The 15,173-nt window shown below is 44.3% G+C and overlaps 1 protein-coding gene across 1 annotated transcript in view; it reads right to left on the bottom strand.

Annotated features, from left to right (window-relative positions):
- LOC308286376 (germinal-center associated nuclear protein-like) overlaps positions 1-15,173 on the bottom strand; it is a gene marked incomplete at its 3' end in the record, with an annotated part of 60,814 nt that overhangs the window by 9,378 nt on the left and 36,263 nt on the right. Inside the window, exons 19-22 of the mRNA XM_080727372.1 lie at positions 9,916-10,198; positions 8,585-8,682; positions 4,484-4,714; positions 3,497-3,659 (exon numbers count right to left, since the gene is read on the bottom strand). Coding sequence (XP_080583498.1) covers positions 3,497-3,659; positions 4,484-4,714; positions 8,585-8,682; positions 9,916-10,198 — 775 coding nt within the window. The remainder of the gene's footprint in view (positions 1-3,496; positions 3,660-4,483; positions 4,715-8,584; positions 8,683-9,915; positions 10,199-15,173) is intronic.

Raw genomic sequence — 15,173 nt, 5'->3', positions numbered from 1 at the left:
CTCAAAACTACACTTTAGAAGCTAGGATGGAGGCAGATGCTCGCTTATGTTACACAGTTATAAAAGCTCCCGGTCGGCCATTACACAACTCCACGTGGACACGGATCGGTTCCGGCGCACGATCCGATGACGTCAGACCGGAAGTGATTGCGCGGTGGACTTCTGGCCTTCAAAATAAGATAACGGCGGTGATGCCAGCCTGAAGGTGGCGTCGTGGACTTTATAATCCGTTAATTTCAGGGGCTCTTAATTTGTGACATAAACAGTGTCACAAATACTTTTTGATTGCTGTCGCTAGTTTAAAGTCACCTTTCAATCACCATGGTATGCGTTTTGTGAAAATATGGTCCCATTTATTTTAGAATTGATGTTAAACCCAGCGTTTCCGGCAGCACTTTACAAGCCAGGCGCTGCGCCTGGTCTGAAATCTTTAGCGCCCGGCCAAGACGCATAGCGAAAAGCCCTAAACGTCACCAGTGCCTGCTTGTTTTCATCACATACACACGTCCAGAGCAGCCCACCGTCACAAATGTTCACTGGGGCTTTAACGGTGCAAGGACGAGATGTAGATTTCTTTTAAAACCACTATAGTACATTTTGCGATTTGGGACTAATACAGTAGATGGACTTCACATTCGCCTACACGACGCTGCCCGCGAGCATGTTTCTCCTCCCGGGGAGGAGAGGAGGAGGAGAGAGTGGCTGGCACAATGCAGCCTGCCGCCCTGCCCTGAGCGGCTCAGGGCTGAGCCTTTAGTTTACCTCCGCGGTGGAAATCCTGGCTGTTACCCGCGACTCACGTAGAAAAACTTGCAAAAGTATTTAACTCCAGCACGGGAGGGATGTGTTACGTGTTGTGAACTTGTGTAGGCTACACTGCATGAGAATCACGCACCACTCCGTGAGTTAGTTTCACAGGACTTTGTGCGGGTGCTCAATAAAGCCTTCCGTGTGAAAAGCTTTACTATTTATGTTGGTTTAATGTGTAAGATTAAACATAGCAGCGCCAATACCACGTTACCTAACCCTACGACGATAGTATAGCGTCCGATCACTGGTCATCACTCATCACCAGCACACAGTAGCACTAGCAAGCTAGGTAGCTATGTTATTGTTCGTCATGTCAGACCAACGTAAACCTGTTACCCCGGTCAATACATAGGCTTCAAAATAAGAGCCTATCGGTGGACTTCAAAACAAAATAATTAGCTGTGTAATGCTGTGAGCTTGTAGATCAGCTATTTTCAAATAGCAGATGTACAGGGTCAAAGTAGCTAAACTGGTTTTGCTACACAATGTTGAATAAATGTGAATAATGATAGCATAATGTAGTTGCATTTTCCTTTTTCACACCAACTCATTCATATTTTGAGGGCAAAAATGATAACTGATTTAATCAAAAATCGAAATATGTTTTGATTTGTTTGTTATAAGCAACTTCTCTCTCTTATTTAACTTCACTTAATATTTTGAGGGCAAACATAAGAATTAATATAATAAAAATGTATCAAGAAATGCATTTTAATTAAGCAAATTAATTAATTAATTAAGCAAAATTTTCCGGCTCGCGCACAAGCGCGCGAGCGTATGCTTCCCCCCTGGTCAAGACTTTTTCCTGCAGGAAACCCTGAAACCTGGGTATGCTGTAGGAGGATTCTCATCTACACCCATAGACCGTAGATCCCGCCCTGCTCCTGCTTTATTTTCAGCTAGCTTAACACATTCTCCCAAGAATCCTTGCGGTTGCACGTCCCCGTTGGCAGCCAATAGCCTCAATGGGTACAATTAATACAATGATGGTGACACCCATACGAGGGCAAAAAAACTTCATTTTCGCCCTGATAGAAACCAATGGGTCACGTGAAGGTTCCCACCGTCCATATCTTTTACAGTGTATGAATATAACACACTACCATGGATTAAGGAGACATTTTGGTGTTACGGTTCGATACTTTTTCGATACAAAAAAATAAACAGAAATGTCCTTGATTTATAAATCAATTTTTATAATTAATTATGTTTTATTTTTTTTTATTTTTTTTTACTTTGAACAATACAGTACCCAGCCTCTAGGGTAGTGGTTCTCTAAGTTGGCTCTGCGGACCCCTAGGGGTCCTTGAGGGGGTTCCAGGGGAATGTGGATGTGGAGTGGTATTGCATCGTATTGTTCGGTAAAGGGTCATTCGGTTCGGTACACCCTCGTATTGAATGGTTCGATACTGGTAAAAGTATTGTTGCACCCTTTGTTTATAGTTTGACAGTCTTAATAAAACCAATTCTTTCACAATTCCTTCATCATTTGATCTTTTAATGAATGAAGTGTAATGTTGTGAGGAGAACTTTTCAGCCATGCATTAAAAAGCAGTTGTTGCCCAGCAGGGGGAGCCAGTGCACTGCAGTGGAACTTTAGAAGCCTCTGATGCACCAAGGTTTCCCAAAAAGTGGGTCGGGACCCATATGTGGGTCGTGGACCAATCTCTATGGGTCACGAGTAAATACTGTTATTTCTTGGTTTCCTATTTTTTTTTTTTTTGTAATACATTTCAAAACTTTTTTACAAGTTGTAAAACAAATTCAAACGAATGCCATCAAAATGAATGCAAATAAATACATTAAATAGAAAAAATACTACCAGCGAGAATAGCTGATCTACAAGCTGTGAGCTTGTAGATCGGCAATTTTCACTAGTTTGGGTCCCAGGGATATAATGCAGTTCAATATGTTCAGAAAGTGCGTTAACATTTTTGGGGGATTTGGAAAACTATACATTTTTGGAAACTTCAGAGTATAACAAATCAGAAAATCCATGATTCCATTTGCAAAATCCCTAGGGGAATTTTTTACCCCTGCTGAAAGTTTCTACTATGTAGAATGCTACATAGTCAAGTGCTGGTATATGCACAAGCCCTGCAGCCATGACTTGCCTGAACACTTTCCTTTGTGCATGTACAGGAAGAGGATGAAGTTAGCTTGACGTTAGCTATTGGCTACCAAGCATTTTAGAAGCCCTATTTTCGGCAATTTAGCCATGATTAAACCTTGCACACCTCATGCATGGAATATGGATATGCATGGAACAGAGAAAATGAGCTCTAAAGATCCTGGATTGCATTGGAGTGGATGGTAAATATCGGCGGCGCGACGCTCTCGCGAAAAAAAAAAAAAAAAGCCGAACTAGTTCGGGATCGGCACTCTGATAAGGACAAATAAAGCCGAACTAGTTCGGGATTGGCACTGTAAGAGTTAAGTAGCATGTGAGGGGTCTAATTTTTTTTTTTTTTTTTTTTCATGACTGAATCCATTGCAAAACGTCCCTACAAAACTATGGTTTAGTGACGAGTCATCACTTTTCACAGTCCAAGGAATGTTTTTCATGCAAACATGAAATACTAGACTAGAATAATACATCAGATGTCTATGTTGGGTCTCGAGCTAAAGATGCTATATGGATAAATCCTATCCTCATCCTGATAGATGAATCCATGTCTCCACTGACCGTGCTGGGAGGGCTCTGGCTGCCAGGGTGGGATGTGCAGGCTGAGCAGGGTGTGACGCAGCCAGGCCAGGTGGTCGTCAGAGTTCCATCCCACGTGAGGCAGCAGGTGTCTGGGTTCAGCCTGGGAAAACTCCCCCGGGGGCCAGGAGAGGCTGGCCAGGGCCTGAGGACAGCAGACACCATTACAACATTGTTATTTATAGAGTTATTAGTGAAGATGGACAGGAAACAGAGAGGGAGAGATCGTCGGGAAAGGGACTCGACGATCCACACCGGCAGGCTATACTATAGCCTAGGCGCCTTGAATGTTTGGGAGGGACTAAGACTAGTGGAGAAGAGATCCAATACCCTAACCCTAACCCTAACCCTTTTACTCAAAAGTCTAAGAATTATATTAACCATTTAGACCGGTACACATTACGTATTATTTTATGCTTTAACTATTGAAAAAAATAGCAGAGCAAGCTCACAGTGCGGCACCGAGTACCGCGCTGCGAGCTTGTAGATCTGCTATTTTTTTGGTTGAAAAATCGTGAAAATTTGAATTTTTACCCGATTTTGAAGGTTAAAAAAAAAAAAAAAAAAAAAAAAGTTTCTATGTCAGCAATCTGGCCAGCCATCATCAAAGAAACAGTCCTTTCCACTTCACTGGAGCTCAGTTAATCTGTTCTTGAGTATGTCGGTGGTTCTCAAACCTTTTCATGTGAAGGACCCCCAAAATGATATGTATTTGGCCATGGACGCCCATCTCAAAATATCTAGTTCCAGGGACCACCCAGAAGCAACATTTGAGTTACAAACGTTCGCTTTAAAAATACATATATTAAAAGAAAATCACACATTTTCACGACTTTTTCAATAATGGCAGATATACAAGCTCACAGCTCGGCACTCGGTGCCGCGCTGTGAGCTTGTAGATCTGCTATTTTTCAACAATCCCAGGCCTAAATGGGTTAAAAATGTGCAGTGAAAAAGAACAGTGCCTACCTTGGAGCTGACCAGCTCCGCCAGGTGTTCCAGCACAGCGTTGTACAGACTGATGATGGGTCCTGGAGCCTCGGGGCCCAGAGCGGAGCTCCGCCTCTGGGCATGGTGAGAACACAGTCTGGAGGTGAACTCTCTGGTCAGAGTGCTCTCCACCAGCTGGACCAGAGTCTGACCACACATGTGGATGGAGGGGGGAGAGCGAGACAGCAGCCACGCCATGGCCTGTTTCACCTGGGGAGAAATATACCATGATATTATTGTGACCGTAGGTCGCAGTTTACTATCAGAACCGTCACATCTTGACCATATCTCAGGGTTCCTACCCATTGTTACCAATTAATTCCCCACCCATTTTTACCAATTAATTTCCAAAACTTTTCCAGAATATTTAAGGGGCGGCATAGCTCAGGGGTAGAGAAACCGTTATTAGAGCACGAAGGGTTCCCGAAGGGTTCCCATTTCGAATCCGGGCTCTCCCTGAGTTAATGTTGAAGAGTCCTTGTGCAAGACTCTGAAGCCCTAGTTGCTCCCGGTGAGTAGGTTGGTGCCTTGCATGGTTTCCTCTGCCACCGGTGTATGAATGTGTGTGTGAATGGGTGAATGTAATGCACAATCTATGTAAAGCGCCTTGGATAAAAGCGCTATATAAAATGCACCATTTACCATTTAACCCAATTTCCAGGACTATATAACAATATAATTCAGCTCATTAACAAGTCGCTTACTCCTATGTGCAATGCCCAAAGAGGTAGTGTATGCCAGTGGTTCTCAACCTTTTCAGGCCGTGACCCCCGAAATAATATTTGATTATGGGGAAGCTGACGAGCACTACGAGTTGAGGAATTTTGTATAACACGGTTCTATTGTGAAAATAGCCGATCTACATGCTCACAACGCCTCACAATGGCCAATGTTAAATGTGTCATTTCAGAGTTATAAACAAAATCAATAACCAAAGACAATGCATAGCTATTTTTCCAGGACCCTTGATAAATTCCAAAACCTTTCCAGTACTGGAATTTTTTTTTTCTAATTTCAAAATATTTCCAGGAATTTCATGACCGTGGGAACCCTGATATATGTATGGGTAACGCTTGTCTTTTATGTTGATTGACTCACGCTCTCACCACGCTCTGACATCACTCCTTATCTCCATATGAGATAAGGAGATCTCTGTGATGCCAGGGGAACCAAATCCCTTTTATGCCCATATATGGAAACCCCTGATACCCATATATACAGGGATATACTGTATGTGAGATACATATATGGAGACAGAGATCACCATATACGGGCATACATAGGCATAAAAGGGATTGTATGTATGATGTCAGACATCATAGGACTTTCACATAACAAATAACTGAGTAAGCATGTTTGGGGTCTCAAAGCACTTCTCCCTATACATGGATCTCCATATATGGGTACCAGGGGTCTCCATATATGGGTAACTGGTCCAATATATATCACTGGCCAGATGGCCAAGACATGGCACGACATTTAGGGCGAGGTCGCTTTTAGGCGTCTTACTGGTTATTTTTATGTAAAATTCATGAAAACATTTAGACCTGGATCACTCTAGATTTACCATTATTTTATGCTTTAACTATTAAAGAAATAGCAGATATACGCGGCACCAAGTGCAGTGCTGCGAGCTTGTAGATCAGCAATTTAAAAACATTTTAGCACGTTTTTGAATATTTTGACCTGATTCTATAAATGTCTTCTAAATCCTTCTTCTAAATCAGTGGTTCTCAACAAGGACCCCCAAAATTGCATGTATTTGGCCGCGGACCCCCATCTCAAAACATGTTGTTTCCAGGGACCCCCCAGAAGCAAAGATTTGAGTTACAAAGGTTTGCTTTGAAAATATATAGTCAAAGATTTGCACACATTTTCAAAAATAGCAGATCTACAAGCTCGCACGGTGTCAACCCCCAAAATGATATGTTTAACTATTTGGCTTTATTTTGTCGATCATTTCTCCCCTTCAATAACACAGTTGGTATTGCATTTTACTGGCACCTGAGCATGGGTCCTGCAACTTTGTTGGTCTGGATTAAGAGTGTCTGCTAAATGCTTAAATTGATGAGTGTGTGTGTGGCCCCAGGCATCGACATGCCACGTGTCTCCCTCCAGGATAAGACTCATGGTGTACAAGGGCAACTGGAGGGCTTTTGGCACTAGACCTGTCACAATTATTACATCATAATCGTCTAATGGCACTTATTTGATATAATCGCAATTATTTGGTCATAATCGTCATAATGTTCTTATATTTTCAAATATTTAAAAAAAAATGGACATAGCAGATCTACAAGCTCACCACACGTCATGATGTGACGCGTTGTGAGCTTGTAGATCATCTATTCCCGTCTATTTGCAGCCAAGTTCTTTTTAAAGTACAAAGTTGTTAATTATGTTAGTCATTTCTTTGTATATTTAGGTTATCGGTCATTACAGCCATGTGCAACTTCAAAGCCTAATAGCCAAACAGGATTGTAATTGTCAACGGCAAAAACACAATTAAATCATTAATTGCAATTATTTGAGTGACAATTAATCGTCATGTAAAATGTTATGATCGTGACAGCCCTATTTGGCACCTGTTTTAGAGGGGTGCTACCCCCATTGTTATCTGTGTTGAACACAGCATGTGCTGTGTGTGTGTGTGTGTGTGTGTGTGTGTGTGTGTGTGTGTGTGTGTGTGTGTGTGTGTGTGTGTGTGTGTGTGTGTGTGTGTGTGTGTGTGTGTGTGTGTGTTTTCATCACTTTTGGGTGATAAAAACATGTTCACACAGTCACATGCAGGGGACCACCTACATTGTGGGGAAAAAATAGTAGGTCCCCCATAACGGTTAGGTTTAGGGATAGAGGTTAGGGCGGCGGTCAGCAATCCGCGGCTCTTTAGCGCCACACTAGTGGCTCCCTGGAGCTTTTTCAAAAATGTATTAAGGGAAAAAGATAGGGGGAAATATATATATTGTTTTGTTTTAATATGGTTTCTGTAGGAGGACAAACATGACACAAACATTATTAACGCTTTCCAATGCTTTAAAAATGTGTAGAATAAATATTAAATGTAATGCTCATTTATGTATTTGTAGCCTACTTAGTCATTTTGACAGTAGGCTAATATAGACTTTTAATATATTCACTGTCGGGCTGAAACCTTGTATCTCCAAGTTTCAAATTTGTATGTTTTTTTTCCCCCCCGCAAAGTAAAGCCCTGCTTCATCATACAAGACTGACGCACAAAAGTAGTGAAAACAGCAGATCTACGAGCACACAACGTTTAGTTAATTTTTTAAATGATAAATACAAAACAAAGTTTTAGACATACAAGGTTTCCACCCGACAACGACAATATGTGTCCCAATCTCACTGAGAGCCAGTCATCTCGGAAAGTACAGCTTTAGACAGGGACTGAAAATACATTTTTTTTTTTTTTACTAAAATGTGATAAAGCCACTAAAGCATTTCATAGATTTCAGGCTACATTTCACTTAAATGCCAGAGCTTAACTCTGCATGTAAATAAGACTTTTTTTAATTAATGTGAGAGATCGTCAGGTCATTTGCAGGTTAGACATTTATTTAAAACTTGAATATCTCAAAAGTAGTATTTCAGCATGGCATCATTCTATAAGCCATATCTTCAAAACTGTTGGGTCAATCTCCACAACCAATATATCATGTTGTAGCTATGATCCCCAGCTTTCAAATGAAATGAAAAAATGAAAATGAATAAAAATCCAATGACTGGCTCCCAGCCAAATTGGGACACATATATTTTATAATTTATAATTTTTTGCGGCTCCAGACAGATTTGTTTTGGGTTATTTTGGTCCAATATGGCTCTTTCAACATTTTGGGTTGCCGACCCCTGGGTTAGGGTAAGGCCACAGAAAATGATGTCCCCAAAAGTGATGTATACATACCTGTGTGTGTGTGTGTGTGTGTGTGTGTGTGTGTGTGTGTGTGTGTGTGTGTGTGTGTGTGTGTGTGTGTGTGTGCGTGCGTGCGTGCGTGCGTGCGTGCGTGCGTGCGTGCGTGCGTGCGTGCGTGCGTGCGTGCGTGCGTGCGTGCGTGTGTGTGTTACCTGTTGGGACCCCTGCAGGTCAGAGGTGGTCTCAGGGATGTAGATGAGGGTGTATTCAGACACCAGGCCCTCCTCTACCAGAGAGCCCAGCATCAGAGCTGTGGACACAATAACCAGTATATATCAGTAAGAGACTGACACGATGTGTCCATATATGGCCATTTCCAGATATGGGCTTAACCCATTTAGGCCTGACCTAAGTTTTCTGAAAAACTATATTATTCAAAAATTAGCCAACATAAACAAATATGTTCCTACATACTGTACATGTACTGTAATACACTATGTGTTCCCGGCCTGAATGGGTTTTATTGCCGACATCAGGGATCACTATATATGGGCATAAAAGGGACAAGGATGGTATTTATTTGTAAGTATGACTCACATTGGAACAACCACTTTGATTATCATGAGACCGACACTCCCAGATATGAGCTTAATATTGATGACATCGGAGATCACTATATCATGGGCGGAGATCTTTCAATATTCAATGGGGTGCCTACGTTTGCATTTCTATGGGAGTAAGGTGTGGAAATCGGCAAAGTAGCAGGAATGTGGATGAGTGAGACGACTCAGATGAGGGAGAACTGTCTATAACTGGGTGCCTTAGGTACCAGGCGTACCCTATATTTCCACCCATGCCATATAAGGTCATAAAAGGGAAGTGTGGTTGCAAATGAATTCTGTCTTGGCCATATATGGAGTGTGACATGAGGCATAACTGACTGACACACATGAACTGCAGGTTTTCATAGTAAATGCGACCTACGGTCACAATAAATATTTATGTGTGTATACTATCCATCTATCTATCTATCTATCTATCTATGTAACTATCTATCTATCTATCTATCTATGCCATGTAACTAGCCCCCTCTACTCGAGTATATCGAAAATATACCTATATCGAGGTATCAACATGCGAGGTATACATATCGACAAAGACAGCTTGAAATGAGGTATTGGTGTATGTGTCAAATTAATTAACAGACACGTACAGTAGCACATGCAAAAGAAACAGTCCATCTGTAACCAGGTGTGGTTATTTCAATAAAACCATTGTTGGAAAATGGAAATAAGGCATTTAATTTATTTATTCTGTGTGTACTGTGCAGTGTGCATGCATGGATAATGCTATAATTCATTATCTGGGTTACGCAGGCAGTGAACCTAAAGCTTAAAAACATTAAAAACGACATAATGCAATTGTTTTTACTAATATCGTAAGTAATCGATATCGAGGTATTCAACAACGTTATGGAATATCGAAGGTTTTCCTAATATCGCCCAGCTTTACTACTTTCCACCGCTGCGTGTTGGCGACATACCTTCTTCCAGCTGTGTCGGTGCGGTGGCGCCTGCGGCAGCGCCACCACAGGCTCCTCCGGGCACCAGGATGACCAGGGGCAGCGGGCAGTGCCAGCTGCTGACCTGCTGCAGCTGCCTGAGCTGGAGCAGAGCGGAGAGGAGGGCCACGTCCCCGTCCTCCTGCCCCGGCAGAGAGGCCCCGGCCTGGGCAGGGAGCAGCAGCACCAGGCCCCCCGTGCCCTGGAGGTCCTGACGCTCCTCCACCTTCAGCAGGCTGTCCTCGCTCAGAGGCCCGCGGGACACCTGGAACGATGGGACGGGGAAATGTGTCGATGTCAATGCTTTACTTAAACCTCATTTAGGCCTAGAATTATTGAATGCTTTAACCAGTGAAAAATAGCAGATATACAAGCTCACAGCGCGGCACCGAGTGCCGCGCTGCAAGCTTGTAGATCTGCTATTTTTGGAAAAAGTCGTGAAAATGTGTGCAAATCTTTGACTATATGTATTTCCAAAGCGAATGTTTGTAACTCAAATTTTGCTTCTGGGTGGTCCCTGGAACTAGATATTTTGAGATGGGTGTCCGTTGGCCAAATAAATATAATTTTGGGGGTCCTTCACATGAAAAGGTTTGAGAACCACTGACATAGTAGTCTCTCATGAACAGACTAACTGAGCTCCAGCTACCGGTACGTGAAAAGGACCTTTTCTTTGACGATGGCTGGCCAGATAGCTGACATAGAAACATAGGTTTTTCAAAAATCCTTATAAGGATTCAAAAGACACTTATAGAATCGGGTCAAAATCCAAATTTTCACGATTTTTCAAAAATAGCAGATCTACAAGCTCGCAGCGCACTGCGAGCTTGTAGATCTGCTATTTTTGAAAAAGTCGTGAAAATGTGTGCAAATCTTTGACTATATGTATTTTCAAAGCGAATGTGTATAACTAAAATTTTGCGTCTGGGTGGTCCCTGGAACGAAATATTTTGAGATGGGGGTCCGTGGCCAAATACATATAATTTTGGGGGTCCTTCACGTGAAAAGGTTTGAGAACCACTGACATAGTAGTCTCTCAAGAACAGACTAACTGAGCTCCAGTTAAGTGAAAAGGACCTCTTCTTTGACGATGGCTGGCCAGATTGCTGACATAGAAACATAGGTTTTTCAAAAAACCTTAGAAGGATTCAAAAAACACTTATAGAATCGGGTCAAAAATAGCAGATCTACAAGCTCGCAGCGTGGCACTCGGTGCCGCGCTGTGAGCTTGTATATCTGCTATTTTTCAATAGTTAAAGCAGTCAATAATTCTAGGCCTAAATGGGTAATGACCAATGCATTCAAATACAAATAACTAGAAAGATGCAATTGGAAATTACAAGGGTGGTTGCCGTGACTGTATTCTGCAGCAAGTTAACCTGTCATGTGAAGCTCAACCAATACTCCTGCTATTGGTTGTGTGAGAGAAAAGACTTTTGATGCTGACGTGCACAGTGTGTGCATGTGTGTGTACCTTGATGCTGAAATGCACAGTGTGTGTGTGTGTGTGTGTGTGTGTGTGTGTGTGTGTACCTTGATGCTGAAATGCACAGTGTGTGTGTGTGTGTGTGTGTGTGTGTGTGTGTGTGTGTGTGTGTGTGTGTACCTTGATGCTGACGTGCACAGAGTGTGTGTGTGTCTGTGTGTGTGTGTGTGTGTGTACCTTGATGCTGATGTGCACAGAGTGTGTGTGTGTGTGTGTGTGTGTACCTTGATGCTGACGTACACAGAGTGTGTGTGTGTGTGTGTGTGTGTGTGTGTGTGTACCTTGATGCTGACGTGCACAGAGAGTGTGTGTGTGTGTGTGTGTGTGTGTGTGTACCTTGATGCTGACGTGCACAGAGTGTGTGTGTGTGTACCTTGATGCTGACGTGCACAGAGTGTGTGTGTGTGTGTACCTTGATGCTGACGTGCACAGAGTGTGTGTGTGTGTGTGTGTGTGTACTTTGATGCTGACGTGCACAGAGTGTGTGTGTGTGTGTGTGTGTGTGTGTGTTGTTCTCCACGGGTCGCCACCTTGCCGTGGTGGAGAGCCTTGCGCGTTCCAATGAACCTGAGAGCGATGCCGTCGGGGGCGTAAGCCCCCGGTAGGGTCACCCATGGCGGTAAGGTCGAGGGGGAGGTTCCAGACGAAGAGCGATCCGAAGACCTCAACGGCGGAAGTGGCGGAAGATGACACCAGGAGTCACAACGGCACTGAAGGCGGATGAAGGCTGCAACAGAGGTAGCAGTGGGCCCCACCATCATACCACTGCCCCACTGCCATGTGGGTTAACCTGGGAGGGTGCCTTGGCTAGGGGAGTAAACCTCGAAATGAAATCTGCACCTGGGGACAGGCATTGGCGGAGTCCGAAATACTGGATCACCGGCAGTCCCCTGCAACTCCAGCCAGGCTGAAGGTCGTCATGGGTCTCTCATGCCACTGGAATCCACCTGATGGAGTGAAGATGGTGGGAGTGAGGATTGCGCACCCACACCCTCACCTTAATCCTTACCTATGCGCAAGCTTCTTGCTCCCCCCCCCCCTTCCCAACCCCCCAACCCCCCAAGAAGCCCTGTGGCGATATGGAATGGCGGCAGGCACAGGCTAAGGATGTGGCTGGGAGTGCCTAGTCAAACCATGCACACAGGCGGCAGTGGAGTGATGGTCGTAGTGACTGCGGGATGGAGCAGCGCGTCGCCTCGGCAGCTTCCACTGTGACAGAGCAGCCCCACACTGCTCTCCCCTGAACAGGGGAAGGACCTAGAAAAGGTGGTCCAAAAATTGTCTGCTTCTCCTACTCCGGACGGGTTACCGCACCCGTCGGAGCATCCCCCTTTGCGGTCGAAAAACAAAAACAAAAACAAAGATAAATAGCAACCTATGTGTCGCATCGTGGAACGTGCGCACACTCTTGGACTTAGCTGAAACATCTGAAAGGCCCCACCGTAGGACAGCACTTGTGGCCCTGGAACTTGCGAAGTATAACATCGACATTGCAGCACTCAGTGAAACCAGATTACATGGCGAGGACTCCCTGACAGAGGTTGGTGCAGGTTACACCTTCTTCTGGAAGGGTGTTCCTGAAGGCACTCGCCGAATCCATGGGGTCGGTTTCGCCGTGAAGTCCCAGCTGCTGCAGTGCATCCCAGAATCCCCCATTGGCATCAATGAACGGCTAATGACATGGCGTATTCCCCTTACAAAGGGACGCTTCGCTACCCTCATTAGCGCTTATGCACCAACTCTTGATGCTGAGCATAACATCAAGGAGGACTTTTACCGGGCTCTTGACTCTGTCATACAGAAAACCCAGACCACAGACAGACTCATACTCTTGGGAGATTTCAATGCCAGAGTGGGTACAGAGCACCTGGTATGGAATAAAGTTATTGGCCAACACGGAGTGGGGAAAATGAACAACAACGGGCTGCGGCTCCTCTCCCTCTGTGCAGAACACCACCTGGTCATCACTAACACCACCTTCCAGATGAAAAACAGGCTCAAAACAACCTGGCAGCATCCCCGCTCAAAGCATTGGCACCTCCTGGATTATGTAATTGTCCGTCAAAAGGACAGACGGGACGTGCTCACCACCAGAGTCATGCGTGGAGCAGAGTGCTGGACCGATCACCGCATGGTCAGATCCAAGCTCCGCATGAACATTGAACCCCGTCATCCAAGGACAGCTGCAAATAAAAAACTCAACTGCGCAGCATTAAACAGCCCCACCACCCAAAGCAACCTTCGACGTCTCCTGGCAGGAAACCTTGACAAAATCCCTGAGGAATCTACTGATTGGCCTGCCCTGTGCCATGCCATCCACAGTGCAGCCTCAGAAGCGCTTGGTCACTCAAGGAAACGTCACCAGGACTGGTTTGACAGCAACTCTGCTGAAATACGGTTGCTTCTTCAATTAAAACACCAAGCACATAAAGCGCTCCTGTCTTGCCCTGGATCTTCTACTCTGAAAGCCACTTTTGCTGCGGCAAGATCTGCGACCCAGCGTGCTCTACGGAGCATGGAAGACACCTGGTGGGTGCAGAAGGCTCACGAGATCCAACATTTTGCAGACTGCAACAACACCCAGGGCTTTTATGATGCCATCAAAGCTCTATACGGCCCCAGGAAGCGGACAATTGCCCCTGTCCGTTCAGATGATGGATCCACTCTTCATAAGGATCGTCACGAGATCCTTGGCCGCTGGGCAAATCACTTTGAGACTCTCCTCAACCACAATAACCCTGTTGACCCCCATATTCTGGACACACTCCCAGACCTTCCACCACTCATGCACCTTGATTCTCCGCCACAATACTCAGAAACCCGCCAAGCCATTAGGGGCTTGAAGAACAATAAAAGTCCAGGACCCGATGGCATCCCGGCAGAGGTCTTCAAACGCGGAGGGTACCTACTAACGCGCCGCCTACACCTACTGATCTCAAACATCTGGGAGCATGAGACCCTCCCACAGGATTGGAAGGATGCCAACATTGTGGTCATTTACAAAAACAAAGGCGACAGAGCGGTCTGTGGGAACAGCCGTGGAATATCTCTCCTCTCCATCGCAGGGAAAGTGCTGGCTAAGATTATGCTCAACAGGCTAGTAGAGCACATCTCAGAAGCTGCTCTCCCGGAAACACAATGTGGATTCAGGAAGAGTAGATCCACCACCGACATGGTCTTTGTCTTAAGACAGCTACTGGAAAAGAGCAGAGAGCAGTGCAAAGATATACAGTGGTTGTACCTTGAAAGTGCTGGTCGTGGCACTGATGTGGTACCACCATGGCAGCCAGATCAGTTGAGGCACCACGTTGTTACATGCCACAACCACTAGGTGGGGTTAGAGAGCAACTAATGCCCAGATAAAGGCATACGAGACAGGTTTGTTGCTTAACTGGGTAGTTAATTTAATTTTCAAGAATGAGTAGATTTTGAGCCAAAAACAATCTTTCAGTCAACAGCAATGACTTGTTGGCAATTGTATTAAAAAGATGTATTACTAAACTCTGGAATCCAGGGGAAAGGGTGAATTTACATGCAGAGTTCTAATGAACTGAAAAGCAATTATTGCTTTATTCACAACTGTTTATCATATTTAACAACATTAAACAAATTAATTATTCTAATTTCAAAGTCTCCAGGACAGTAAAAATAAAGAATAAATAAAATAATTCAATAAAATCCTCCAGCCAACCATTAGAAGTTGATTATCACAATAAGTAATTAAATACAATAAGTAATTGTGAGTATTTTCTTT

The sequence above is a fragment of the Nannobrachium achirus genome (genome assembly GCF_963921795.1).
Source record: "Nannobrachium achirus genome assembly, chromosome: 6".
NCBI lineage: Eukaryota > Metazoa > Chordata > Actinopteri > Myctophiformes > Myctophidae > Nannobrachium > Nannobrachium achirus.
This window is presented reverse-complemented; position numbering and strand designations above follow the sequence as displayed.